Source organism: Sitodiplosis mosellana, unplaced genomic scaffold, assembly GCF_009176505.1.
Source record: "Sitodiplosis mosellana isolate CC-2019 unplaced genomic scaffold, AAFC_SMos_1.0 Smas_scaffold_2, whole genome shotgun sequence".
Taxonomy (NCBI): domain Eukaryota; kingdom Metazoa; phylum Arthropoda; class Insecta; order Diptera; family Cecidomyiidae; genus Sitodiplosis; species Sitodiplosis mosellana.
In genome coordinates, this window is record NW_022595245.1 from 5,031,736 (window position 1) to 5,045,451 (window position 13,716).

Sequence of the window (13,716 nt, forward strand, 5' to 3'; positions counted from 1 at the left end):
CATACGTAAAATTGATCGATTCGAATTGCTCGTTTAGAGTGTCCATAGCACTTTCAATATCATTTTTGTCTATCACAGCCCAAATGTCACCAACATATCTGTGCCACACTCTCGGTAACAAGTTTTGTCTTTTCAAATTCACTTCAAACGATGACATGAACAAATCCGCGATAATAGGACTCAGTGGATTGCCCATTTTGGTGCCGAATTCCATTTTGTACACTTTTTCTCGGAATTGGAAAAAATTATGTTTCATGCACAATCTGGAGCCTATAAATGAAATGAGTGAACATCGATTTGTAAAACAATAATCTAACATTAAACAATCATGTGTTATCCAAACAACTTACCACCACTACGGCTCCTTGCAGATCTAGAATTCAGCAGATAAATAACATCATCACCAAAATTATTTAAATTTTTCTGATGGTGTGTCCGTGTCGGTTTTGTTTGAGCAACCGAAAAAACAAACAACCGAAATGAGCGATGAGGAGCTGCAACGCCAACATGAGGCTGGAAAATTTCCCTACGAATTGGGCATCGACCCGGGAGTACGTACATTGAATGCAACCGTTCGTCGTGACACCCGCACCGGCGAAGAGGTGAGCGATTTTGATTAGAAAATTAAATTGAATGTAAATTTAAATTGTCCGTTTATCATTTGATTCAGACAAATTTGAAAACATAAACGCAAAGAAATACCTTCGCGATGCAAAACGTGAGCGTATGACTCGACTCTTTACATTCGAAGAAAAATACGATCTCAAGGAAACAGCAGCAGCTATCGGACAAATGCCGTCTCCATGTGGCGTACACTGGCTATCGTACATCGAGCATCGGTTGCGGGTAATGAAAAATGGCATTGAAACCTACACGATTCGTGGAATTGCACGTCTGGGATTGGACAAGCACATTGAAGAGGTTCGTGCGATGGACGAAAAGGCTGCTGAACTGGTAAATGGCAAGGTGGCCATAGTTTACATGGGTGCCGCGGACGTTCCAGCGAATTCGCCAATACGAATCAAGAAGCATGTGCGATGTCCAGGCAACCGCAAGTTAATTGCCGCATTCAAAAAGCGTGGCAATGTCATTGTTCGAATGGTCAATGAATTCATGACATCTCAATTGTGTGGCCGCTGCTTCAAACAATATCCACGACACACTCGAGGTGATCGATTCAAGAAATGCAACGATTGTCGTCCAGATCCACGTGTTGGCTTGCCCCGAACCATCGTGACCAATGTGTGCAAACGTGCACTTCAAATGAAGCGAGCATTCGAACGAACATGGCGACAGATGCGAGACATGGGTGATCCTATTGCAGCAACTTTGACATCAACAAACACAAGCCGTTTGGTACCAACGAAGACACGCTTCGTCAAAACATGGCAACCAAATGGTTTAAATGTTGAATTGGAAGATGCTGCTCAGCCACAGAACACACTCAAAGCGGTCTGGCATCGTGAAATCTCAGCAGCGAAGCTGATCTTATACAAAGGTATGTACAAAAGTGATCGGAATTTTGTGAATAAAAGACTATACTCATATACTTTGAATTGATAATTTATTTATTCAGGTCATTGTCAGCTGTTCGGTTTGCCGATCCATCCAACGCTGCTGCCAACCGCTCGCAATGCAAATGGTGCCATACAACCGAATGCCGGAAATCCATGATGATTGACATAGCAGCAATCAACCATATTCAATATTTAATTTAAGAAAATAATCTAACGATTTGTTAGTCCGCTGACCTTTGATTTTGTGGGAAAGCATAGTCAGTACTGGAGCCAATTTATGAGTAACACTTTGAGTTGAATAATTTTATCATCTCCATTAATCGCTCTTTGAGTAAGAAGTTGCGTTCTGTGGGTATGATTTCAATTGAGACTCAGTGTTTCATTATACGTTGGTCGCTAGTAGATTGATAAATTAATAACAATACTGAACATTCAATAGGCACGTCAAATGTATCATCAGAACAAAATTCCATGCGATTGAATAGAGAATCGTGGTTTTTGCGTAAGAGGAGTTTCACGCGAACAAAGCTCAATTTTGAATTGAATGACAATGTAATCTTATTTAATTCATCGTGTAATCATCGTTGTTTTTTCTGAATCGCAAGATAACTTATCGCTTCTATGTCTGTTGGACTGAAATAAATAGGTATTTATGAGCGAAAGTAACATCTTTGATTTATTTTGCTTGAAATCATTTGTAATATAAATCATGGAGGATATAGAAGGAAATTTTGGTTTGGCAATTGTAAAACATCAAATATTTGCTGCTTTAATTGGTGAGATTTTGAATGTTTATATAGATACCATTAATCCTACTATTTTTAATTTTGCATCAGCCTGCTATGTCATTTTCTGTTACGGATGTAATATGGGATTTTTGTCGCCCGCTTTGCCAGTACTTTTATCGAACAACACTCCGCTTGCATCTGGCCCATTGACATACACAGAATTGTCGTGGATTGGTTCTATCATCAGTATTGGAGCAGTCGCCGGAACATTCATAACTGGGCTACTGTCAATATTGTACGGTTCCAAACGAACGATAGTGTTCCTAGCATTTCCCGTGATCATATCCTGGTTATTTATTCATTTTGGCAACAATGTATACCATATTTTACTGGCGATGTTCACATCTGGTGTGACAGGCGGTGGTTTTTCGTCAGGCGTGGTCCTATTTATCTCCGAAGTATCAAACGACAAGTGAATGCCTTGAGTTGAACTTGATTCAAGTACGTAGAACTAATAAACGACTTGTTTTAGCGTTCGTGGCCGTCTTGGCTCGTTGGTCCCATTGGCCAACAATTTGGGAGTGTTGATGGGTTATATTGGAGGTGCTTTGATCGAATATGAACACAGGCCGTATGTTTTCATCTCGTTGCCTATTTTATACTTGTTTCTGGTATACTTTTTGCCAAGCACTCCACAGTACCATCTAAAAGCGGGGAATTTACAGGCAAGTATTTCTTTTTTTTCTGTGATATGAAGTGTGCATGTGTTAGCAAAGTGATCTAGCTAGGTGTTTAGTTAAAACATATCAAACGTTTAAATGCAGAGTGCTGAAAAATCGTTGAAGTATTACAAGGGATGTACGGGCGAGACTGATCGAGAGAAAACTCATTTAAAGTCTGAATTTGAGCGGATGAAACTGTTGGAAGAAGAGCGAAAAAATTGTCCGAAGCTGCAATTGAAAGATTTCTGTAATTGGTCGGCGTTCAAAGGAATTGTTACATGTATGGCAATGTCATGGTTCACATCAGAGTCGCTTTTTATTTCCTATGCGTCGATGATTTTTAAAATTTCACAATCGGCATTCAGCCCAGACATATCAGCCATCATTTTGGCAATTGTTCAAATTATCGGTGGACTCACGTCAACTCAAATTGGTGATGCTTTTGGAAGAAAAACCATTTTGTTCACATCATTACTCGGTTTGGCATTTGGATTATTCGTTTTTTCAACGTATTTGTACCTCCTTCACCATAGTTTTGAGCTGGTAAATTACGCATGGCTTCCTGTTGTGTGTCTATCATTCGCTATTTTCAGTTCTTCTGCCGGAATCTCGGCCATAGCGAATACTTGCGTCATAGAAAACTTTCCGACAAAGGTAAGCATTTGCAACAAGTGTAAGTGCATTCTAATTATTCCAATCGAAACCCAACGTATAACATGAACTGAAATGTTTTTTCATAGATTCGTCCGGTAGGCATGGTCTTCTACTCAACGGTAAATAACTTGGTGGCATTTGTCGTTGGAAAATCTTTTCCGATTTTGCTGGAAATAATTTACCTACACGGATTCATGTTTCTTCTTGCCATTAACTGTTGTTTGGGCATCATTTTTGTGCTTTTCATGAAGGAGACTAAAGGAAAATCACTTGATACTCTTGTTATGGTGGAAAGTAAATAGAATGATTAATCAATCGTACATGTCTAATCTGTCATCAGTATAACCGATTGAAGGACGGAATAAAGCGAATAAAACTCAATCTGAATATTTTTTGGTCATGTTTTGATAACAGCATTATTTTTTAACTGATCGCTTGAAAATACACACCGTTCGCGCATGAATACACTCAAACGTGCTTATTTTCATAAAGTGCTAGTGAAGGTGCAATTTTGTTTAACCAACACACAATACACGATCGGCTTCTATCGGTTGTACATTTTGCATGCCTGTGAAAGTATGTTTGGCAAATCACGCTTGTGTGAGCAAGTGTGCGTGTGTGTGTGTTTGTATAATACTTGTGTGCTAGTGTAACGAATGGTGTATTAATAGTACGGTTGTGTGAGTATAAAACTTGAAATCGACTGTATTTTAACAGGGACTGATATTCGGGATCTCCTTCTTCTTCTTATTGTCAAATTCATTTATATTTCGTGAAATGCAATGAGTCTTCTAGTTTTTTCTTCTTAATATGAAGTAACTGCTAGAACAGTTTTAAGTTCTTTCACGTTTAAAAAATTAGAAGACTCATTGCGCTCCATGAAATATAAATGAGTTTCTCACAATAAGAAGAGAAAGATCCCGAATATTTCAGTCATTGTTTTCATATTTAGATAAACTACTGATTCCGTGAACTCAGTCTTTTTCAGACGATTGCTAGCTCAGCATATTTCGTTTAGCATAAGTTATCAGTTACATTTCTTTTGTTTGTGCTAGTTTATTTTCTGATTTTTTTCACATTGCGAAAGAACGAAGAAAGGAAAAAGTAACGAGAAACAGTAGGATAAAAAAAAACATAATTTGTTTACTTTGGCAAAAGAAATTTGTCCAGCACTGCACAGTGCACGCTATCGACATAACACATTCTATACATATTCGCTTTCTAAGTTTGCGTCAGCAGTTGAATTGAATGAAGTCACACAATATCTTTGCTTCTCATTAAGTAAACACATTATCGTCGCCAATGTATTGGTAAAAATAAACAAAGAATCCGTTGTTTTCGTTTGAATCATGAACATTTCGACTTTTCGAATCGATTGCAAACGCACGTTATTCGTAAATTGGCCAGAGCAGTGACAACATCGTTCAACACTAGCTAAGAAAGTCAACAACTACTGAGTTGATTTTTAAATAAACCGGAATAAACGTATTATCCACGAAAAAGTGAAGTTAACCCGTGAAAATGTTGTGGAAAAAAGAGTCGAATGACAGAAATGCGATGTACGTTGATTTATTTGAATCATCGTTGAACGCTCAAGAGCCAGTGGAAGTGCAATATCTGTTGAACAAAATGTCGAGATTGGAGTGCAATACTGATGTTTCATACTATAAAAATGACGTGATCGCAAATACATTCCGACAATTTGGCAATAAAAAATTCGAAAAAGGCCAATTTTACGATGCAATGGAGTTGTACAACAAATCGCTGTGCTTTGCAAACAACGGGTCTAAAGCACTTGGATTGGGTTATGCAAATCGTTCAACGTGTTTTTTCCAATTAAAGATGTTTAAAAAGTGCCTCGCTGATATTGAACTGGCCAAGCAAAACAACTGTCCAGCGCATCTAATCGCAAAATTGAATGGTTGGAAGAACGATTGCTTGAAATTAATGGAAACCGAACCAGATCAAAGTGAAATGGGTGAGCCAAAACTGGACTTCGCAGCCAATGAACAGTTTCCATGCTTAGCAAATGTAGTGAATATGCAAAGCAACGATGAATTCGGCCATCATATCGTGGCGACGGAAGACATTGAAATCGGAAAAACCGTTTTGATCGAGCCATGTTATATCGGTGTCACAAAATTCGATCATTATAAGTCATGCAACATTTGTCTCAAGTAAAATCAAAATTTTGTTTCGTGCAACAGATGTACAAGCGCATTATTCTGTTTGGACTGTAAAGAAAACAATCTACATGGAATCGAATGCGATATGAATTTTGGATGTCCGGCCGGGTTTAAATTCATGGATGTGGTGCGTTCAATTACGTTGGCGAAAAATGCGTTTTCAAATGCCGATGAATTAACGGTTTTCGTCGAAGATATGCTGAACAGTGACGCAATTCAACCATCAAATCTTGTGGATGAACGGTCAAAATATCGCGCATTCTTCCAGTTGTGTCCTGACTGGCAAACATACGAACTCCATTTGCAGCAGGCATACCTATTTTATCAATTGCTTTTAGAACAAAGGGACATGAAGGCATTTTTTCATACAAAAGCCCATCAGCGATTTTTAATGCACCTAGTGCAACATCATATTTCTATGATCCTGCGTGGTGCATTCAACAAACGAAGTGCACCAATTGGTGGCGTTAATATTACTGACACCTATGTTAATATCGTCGCTAAATATCTCCATCATTCATGCATTCCAAATGTTTGTCACGTGTTCAAAGATGGTTCTATCAATTGCATTGTCATTCGTCCAATCAAGAAAAACGAACAGCTATTCATTTCATACATTACATGGGATATGTTTGCATCAGAAGCAGAACGTCGGGCAATATTGCAGAGTAGATATGTAAAGTGTAAATGCTTGCGTTGCAAGCTTAAATCGTTGCCATCCGATCGTCGAATGCAATCGGATGACGATTTTCAATTCATTGAAAAAACATTCAAGATGCACACTTTACACAAAGGCCTGTATAATCGCAAACAAATCGATTCGATGAAAGAGAAATGCTTCCGCCTTTTGCAAACATACGGACGTATGAAATGGTCTGTCGAAATGGGCCGCATCATAGATGTATTGTCTTTTTTGTTAAGCAAATAACTGACGACCACTGACGCATTCAAACTTATGTCTATCAAATCAAAAGTTAGTAATAATAATATGATATCCTTTGAAACAAAAATGTCATTTAAAATAGGAAATCTCAACTAAATTTTCAATATAAAAACTTTGAATTAAAAAAATGAACATTTTAATAAGAAATAAAACTTTGGGAAACGATTAAATTAAATCATTTAACGTTTATTTGTAAAGACCAATCTTCCGTAGCAGGCCAACAATGGACGCTCGAATTATTGACTGAAAAAGAATTCTTTTGAAAAAAAAAATGTTTGATTCCTAAACTGTTTGCATTGTTTCCAGTTTAATTAGGAATTGGATGTTGAAATCGCTGTTTAAATTTGTGCAATGGACATTTTCTTTGATTTATTCACAAAAGCAAGTGACTTGGGAAACGATCAGAAATATATTTGGTAGGTATTTATAGCCATGACGCAGTTTGTAAGAAATGAATCTGGAGCTCTTTTACACATGACACAATCCAAATAATAAAAATGGCATTCAACGGTTACAAATATATTTTTTAGCACTACATTCGTTTATTTCATCGCATACTTTCGCGTTCCGTTCTCTATCCCAAAATCTGACTTGGTTTTAGTTCTGTACTTTTGAATTGAAATATTTTTTCATTTTGTAGCATATGTCATCCGGTAGGAATACTGGCGCTACTGCCGAAATGCGATTTATAACTTAAGTTGAACAGAAAAAAACAAATAAAGTGGAATTAACCACTTTAAAACTGGTTTCAAACAAAATTTCAATCAAAGAAATAAATTGAATTAAGAACACGTCTATAAATATGTTATCAATGGTGAAAGAAAAGCTCCATGGATAAATAATATCGGAGAAACCATAGTGATTCTCATTTAACGCTCATCATTCGTTCGACACATTCCAATACGTTGTACACCCCGTATCAGAGAAATCGTGTGTGTATGCATTCACTCCATTCCATAGCGGTCGTTAAATTTACGTACAGATGTGCAAGCTTGCGAATGACTCAGTCTTGAAGTAATTACATTTACATTATTCCATTGCACACTGGAATAAATGAATATGGTTTTAATCTGATATTAAGTCAATCACATGCTTGCGCATGTGTTAGTAAATTTAACAAGCGCTCTGAACTAGAGTGAACGCATCACGGTTTCTTCAATACGGAATGTCCTAAGTTTATCCCATGTAGGAATAAAATATTCCATTGTAGTCGGTCGAAATGCGTGTGTATAGTGTTTAACCCGATAAAGATTGACCTTTCCATATGGTAAGCTGGTTGTTCATGAAAAAAAAATCAAAAGAATTTGACGTGAATTTGAACAAATATTGAATTTAATGACATTTCATCTTCATCATGTAAACAAGACTTTTGTTTTTGTTTATTTCACCAGATAAAAACGAGATTTCAATTGAAATTTTTAGATTATAATCTTTTCATATCGCTATCTCTTTGCAGAGTGAGTTGAAACAAGCAAAATAAGCATCATCAAGTTATTTAGCGTCGGCGTTTTCAAGTGGGTTATACTAATTATGGTGCTGGATTTAGAGATTGGACCTAGTCTATCTAATGTAAGAAATCAAATTTTTGCTGCATTAATAGGTAAAGTGTTTTGAAAAATTTAATTACACGATTCATCAATGAACTCTGCTTTTATTCAAATTTGCTTTCAGCGTGTTACATTATTCTCTCCCATGGGTGCAATATCGGATGGCTATCACCTGCTTTGCCTGTACTTTTATCAAACAATACTCCACTTGTAACCGGTCCATTGACTTATGATGAGCTATCATGGGTTGGTTCTGTTGCCAATATTGGATCGATATGCGGATCATTCATAACTGGACTACTGTCTACATTGTTTGGTTCCAAAAAAGCGATGACATTTCTAGCACTTCCAATAATTTTGTTCTGGATCTTTATTCATTTTGGAAATCATTTTTACCATATTCTACTGGCACGCCTGATTACCGGAGTTGCGGGTGGTGGATTTCAATCAGGCATAGTGCTGTTTATTTCTGAGATATCGAATAACAAGTAAATTCTATTATCAGTTTTTCAAAGGTAAAACTTAAAATTGTTTCGTTTTTCGAAAAAAATATTATATTTTCAATATTCGTGGTCGTCTTGGCTCTCTGGTTTATTTGGCTAGAAATGTAGGCGTGTTGATTGCCTACACTGGAGGAGCTTTGATCAAATACGAACACAGGCCATATATTTTCATCTTGCTTCCTATATCTTACTTGATCATGGTATATTTCTTACCAGACACCCCACAATACTATCTAAAATTGGGCGATTTTGAGGCAAGTTTTGATTATACTTAAAAATATACAACTAGAAAATAGACTTTCAAATGTAGAAAGCTGAAAAATCCTTGATGTACTACAAAAGATGTACGGGTAAGTCTGATGGAGAGAAATCTCTATTGAAAGCTGAATTTGAACGGATAAAACTGGTGGAGGAAGAGCAAAAAAATAGTCCAAAGCTGCAATTGAACGATTTCTGTAACTGGATAGCCGTCAAAGGAATTCTAACTTGTATTGCAGTATGGTGGTTCACACAAACAACGGGATGTCTCGTTTTCACGAATTATGCATCGCTAATTTTCGCAATATCCGGCTCATCATTGAGCGTTGATGCGTCAGCCATCATTTTGGCAATTTTTCAAATCATCGGTGGACTCACGTCAACTCAAATTGGTGATGCTTTTGGAAGGAAAACCATTTTGTTCACATCATTACTCGGTTCGGCATTTGGATTATTCGTTCTATCATCGTATTTATATCTGCATCACCTTGGTTATCAGCTATCTAACTACATGTGGCTTCCGATTGTGTGTTTATCTTTTGTTATGTTCATTTCATCTGGTGGAATTTTGTCTTTGGGGAACACCTGTGTTGTAGAAAACTTTCCAACAAAGGTAAGAATTTGTGAAAAGTGGATTCCATTTGTTCCAATCAAAACCTAAAGCCTCAATATACACTGATTCATTTCTGTTATAGATTCGTCCAGCAGGCATGGTGTTCTCCTCAATGACGAATAACATATTTATATTTGCAGTTGCAAAATCGTTTCCCATTTTGTTGGAGATCATTTATTTACACGGATTTCTGCTTCTCCTTGCTGTCAGTTGTTGTGTTGGTTTGATTTTTGTGCCTTTTCTGAAGGAAACTAAAGGAAAATCTCTTGATGCATTGGAAACACCACAAAATTAATAGAAAAATAATAAATATATTAGAATTTATTGAAGAGTTAGACCGCGAAACCCATCTCCATTTCTTCTAAATTTCTTTTGTTCCAACAAAATGTCTGATTTTCGCGCTATTATTTTGTTTCATTTCGTTTTGCTCTGAACATTTTTTGAGTTGCATTAACAATGATATCATAAGATAGATAGATTTTTAGATCGATCATAAGTGTTTATATGTATTTTCATGAATGAACGAGGAACCAAAGTGAATGAAACACAGATCATGTCATGAGTATAAATAAAAACTGCATTTAAAGATAATACATACTGGTTTTGTTTGATTTTATAACAAAATAAGATTTTACTTCTCAACTGAGCGGTCCAATTAAAATGCCTATATAAAAACCGTGTGACACAATCGGTTAACTTGTATGCATAGTAGAGCGTTCAGATTTTTAAAGATTAAATAAGTTTAATATCATTAAATTATATGATTTCTGCGTGAAAAATTAACCCAAAAGTGAAAAAAAGAATTCAAGCATTTTTCCTTGGACTTCCGACGAAATATAACTGTTTTTCGACCGAAATGAAATCCACTTAATTTTAACTTGTGAGGCAATTTCCGTAGAAAATCGGCAAAATTTCAGATTATCGAATTAATATTAGTTTTATATCGAAAACCAACCACCTTGTATGTGACTTTTTTCGCCTTATTTTGATCAATCACTTGTCGCGTTTTTTCCATGAATGGTCGACTGTATGGTTGTTAGTTGGTAATGTTAGTGGCTATATCGATAGGAAATCATATTATTCAATGCATTAGACAATGTGAAGCAAATACTAGGCATCAATTTGAAGCAGTTATGCGCAAACTGAATAGTTTTATTTGAGATGGCTAAGGGTATACTCTCATTTTTTCTCAGCAAGTTTTATTTAAAGTAAAAGGGAAATTGAATGTGTTTCAGTCTTTTTCATGGCCAAATAAATATGCTGTGCTTTGAATAAATTTCACAATGACATTTCTTATTCAGTTGTATCATCCTCTTGTTTTACAACTTTTGCTTCTAAATATCATCGTCGATTTTATGATCAATAAAGTTCAAGTAATGATTGAGCTCCACAGTAGAGACTCCACAATAATCGTGTCACCAATGGATTGAAGGAAATTTACATGTTGTGAACCAATTATTATAATGCTAATTACTCGATTTTATCATTCGTTTAACATGCCCTGTCGTTAACATGGGAAACTACAGTTAATGGAAGTTTGAATTGAACCATTTGAGTCATAGCACAGGCTCTCCAGAAGCTCATTGACACTCCTTCAAGTTGGACGGCGATTTTTGTCCAATTCTTGATGAAGAAAATTTCAATCAAAACTCAAAGAATCAAAGTGACCATTTGAAAATGGTCAAAGTGTTACCAATCTCAACTATTTCGGATCGAGTTCATAACAGCACAATAAAAGTAAGGAGATTTCATGTGAAGCCATCATTGAAATTACCAAGATTATCAAAGCATTCCAAAACAACCGGCGACAAATCCTGGTTTGTACGATGCTTTAAGGAATTTGCGGAAAACACAGCATTGCACGGATACAATCACATCGTTCGGGAGGAATCAACGAAAGGGGAACGGTAAATTGGTCGAATTTCTCTCCCTCTCTTCTTCTCTATCCACCTCACTGAAATGAGTTTTTAATCACATTAATATTCGACAGGATTGCCTGGATTATAATTGTTTTAATAGCAACTATAGTGGCAGCGGTGCTGTTGTACATTTCATGGCAATTGAATTTAGAGACGCCAACAATCACGGTTATTGAAAGCACCCATTATCCCATTTCAAATGTGCCGTTCCCGGCTGTCACCATTTGCAACATGAACAGCATATCAGCGAGAAAAGCATTGAGACTAGCGCAAAATATGACACGACCGAGCAACGTATCGCCGGAGAGACTCTCCAAACTGTTTCAATTGCTGTTACACTTTCAGGGTGTTGGAGATGCTATCAAAGATGACTACGATTTGTTGCATAACATTTTGCAAACCAATCAAATGAGTATCATGAACTTGAGCAGTACATTGAAGCCAACGTGTGATGAAATGCTTATAAAATGCCGTTGGAAAGGCACTGAAGCGCGATGCAATGCTATTTTCCAGCCAGTTCAGACGATTGAGGGCATTTGCTGTTCATATAACTATTATGGTTTGAAGACAAACAATTTTCCGCCGTAAGTCACCAATCTTAATTAAATGGAGCTTATTGAGCCGAAACCAAAATAGAAACATTTTCTTTCGTTCGTTCGTGTGTAGGAAAACTGCTTTATCAAGGCCGAAACAGCCTCGACGAATTTCATCATGCGGTTTCCAAACTGGCTTAACCGTAATTTTGACACCAAACACTGATGACTATCACAGCAGTTTATTCAGTAGCTACGGCATTCGAGTAATTTTCATCAGGATATTGTTATATTTATTTAATCTATGGTCATTTTATTGAATTTCGCTAAATTTGATTAGGTTCTAATCCATGACGCTTATGATTTTCCCGATGACAATGCCGAAACGAAAGCGATAAGCAACAAAATGTTAGCATTTATCATGGTTTATCCAGAGACTGCGTATAGCACGCCTAATGTACGAAACCTATCACCTGAGGTGAGATATTGCTATTTCCACGACGAACACAAGCTGAATTACATGCAACGCTATTCGTATGTGAACTGTTTGGCGGAATGTCGAACGGAAATTGCTTATCGATTTTGCGGATGTGTTCCGTATTTTTTGCCCAACAACGGTTCCTATCGCGTGTGCGATATGAACGAAATGATGTGTGTACGAGAGAATCGGCCGGCCTATTTTGGAGCATTGCCTGGTCTCAATAAAACGAAAGTCGGAACGGCCGAACCAAATATTCTACATACACCATGCAATTGTCTTCCCGACTGTCAACTCAATCAATATCCAACTGAACTCACTTCGGCAACGCTCAACCGCACCTTTTCCCATTCACGGATGAGCGTGTAGTAAGTTTTGTGTAATTTATTTCCGATTTACGTTCATCTCTATTCTCCCTCGTCTTTGTTCACATTTTTTTTTGTAAGAAAAAAAACACACGTTTTTCTTCATTCCAGTAAGGGCATTAACATCACCGATCATACCTCATTAACCGTTTTTTTTGGTGATCTAGTTGCAACGCGCTACAGAAAAGATGTATATCAGAACTGGTTCAGTCTATTGGGTATGCATTACAAAAATCATTTCGCCGAAATGTAACCGGCCTAAATTAAAGTCAAACGTGTTTCACTTTCAGCTTCATTCGGTGGAATTTTGGGGTTGCTGCTTGGCTTTAGCTTCGTATCTGGATTTGAGTTGATTTACTTTTTCACCATTCGGGTGTTTTTCGATCGATTGGCCAGCAAGAAACATAAAACCATTCATCGCAATGCGACGATATTGAATTGAAAATACACCATACACTCAATACTAGCGGCTCCGCATGCTTTAATAAAACATAGATAAAATATTGTAGGTTCCTGCACCGCCTCCAATTTGATATGGAGCAAAACAAACTAGCTTTGTGAATATTTGATGAGAGTGGAGAGAACGAGCACGGTTTGATTGACTTTTTTATTCAAATGTTTCATTTTTGGGGTGTTTTCAATAAAATGAATGATATCAAAATGGCCTGACTACCGACTTTCAAGACATTGTACATTGTGAATCGAAATAACTCTTTCTTGTATACCCCATACTTACCGCCTAATACAAAG

General features: G+C 36.8%; 5 protein-coding genes across 5 annotated transcripts; all 5 read left to right on the forward strand.

Moving 5' to 3' along the window:
* Positions 1-591: 591 nt before the first annotated feature.
* On the forward strand, positions 592-2,179 carry LOC129565303 (uncharacterized). The gene is made up of 3 exons (XM_055440035.1): positions 592-602; positions 671-1,498; positions 1,577-2,179. The coding sequence occupies exons 2-3, from the start codon at positions 727-729 to the stop codon at positions 1,672-1,674; spliced, it is 870 nt and encodes a 289-aa protein (XP_055296010.1). The 5' UTR covers positions 592-602; positions 671-726; the 3' UTR covers positions 1,675-2,179.
* On the forward strand, positions 2,179-4,026 carry LOC129565302 (facilitated trehalose transporter Tret1-like). The gene is made up of 5 exons (XM_055440034.1): positions 2,179-2,293; positions 2,354-2,717; positions 2,778-2,970; positions 3,070-3,621; positions 3,708-4,026. Exons 1-5 carry the CDS (start codon positions 2,227-2,229, stop codon positions 3,921-3,923), a joined length of 1,392 nt encoding a protein of 463 aa, XP_055296009.1. The 5' UTR covers positions 2,179-2,226; the 3' UTR covers positions 3,924-4,026.
* Positions 4,027-5,142: 1,116 nt separating this feature from the next.
* On the forward strand, positions 5,143-7,013 carry LOC129564948 (uncharacterized). The gene is made up of 3 exons (XM_055439200.1): positions 5,143-5,777; positions 5,829-6,670; positions 6,964-7,013. The coding sequence occupies exons 1-3, from the start codon at positions 5,143-5,145 to the stop codon at positions 7,011-7,013; spliced, it is 1,527 nt and encodes a 508-aa protein (XP_055295175.1).
* Positions 7,014-9,007: 1,994 nt separating this feature from the next.
* Positions 9,008-10,189, forward strand: LOC129565304 (facilitated trehalose transporter Tret1-like). Its single transcript, XM_055440036.1, has 2 exons — positions 9,008-9,671; positions 9,754-10,189. Exons 1-2 carry the CDS (start codon positions 9,129-9,131, stop codon positions 9,964-9,966), a joined length of 756 nt encoding a protein of 251 aa, XP_055296011.1. The 5' UTR covers positions 9,008-9,128; the 3' UTR covers positions 9,967-10,189.
* Positions 10,190-11,348: 1,159 nt separating this feature from the next.
* Positions 11,349-13,219, forward strand: LOC129564949 (sodium channel protein Nach-like). The gene is made up of 5 exons (XM_055439201.1): positions 11,349-11,578; positions 11,662-12,174; positions 12,257-12,389; positions 12,464-12,969; positions 13,078-13,219. Exons 1-5 carry the CDS (start codon positions 11,349-11,351, stop codon positions 13,217-13,219), a joined length of 1,524 nt encoding a protein of 507 aa, XP_055295176.1.
* Positions 13,220-13,716: the final 497 nt, after the last annotated feature.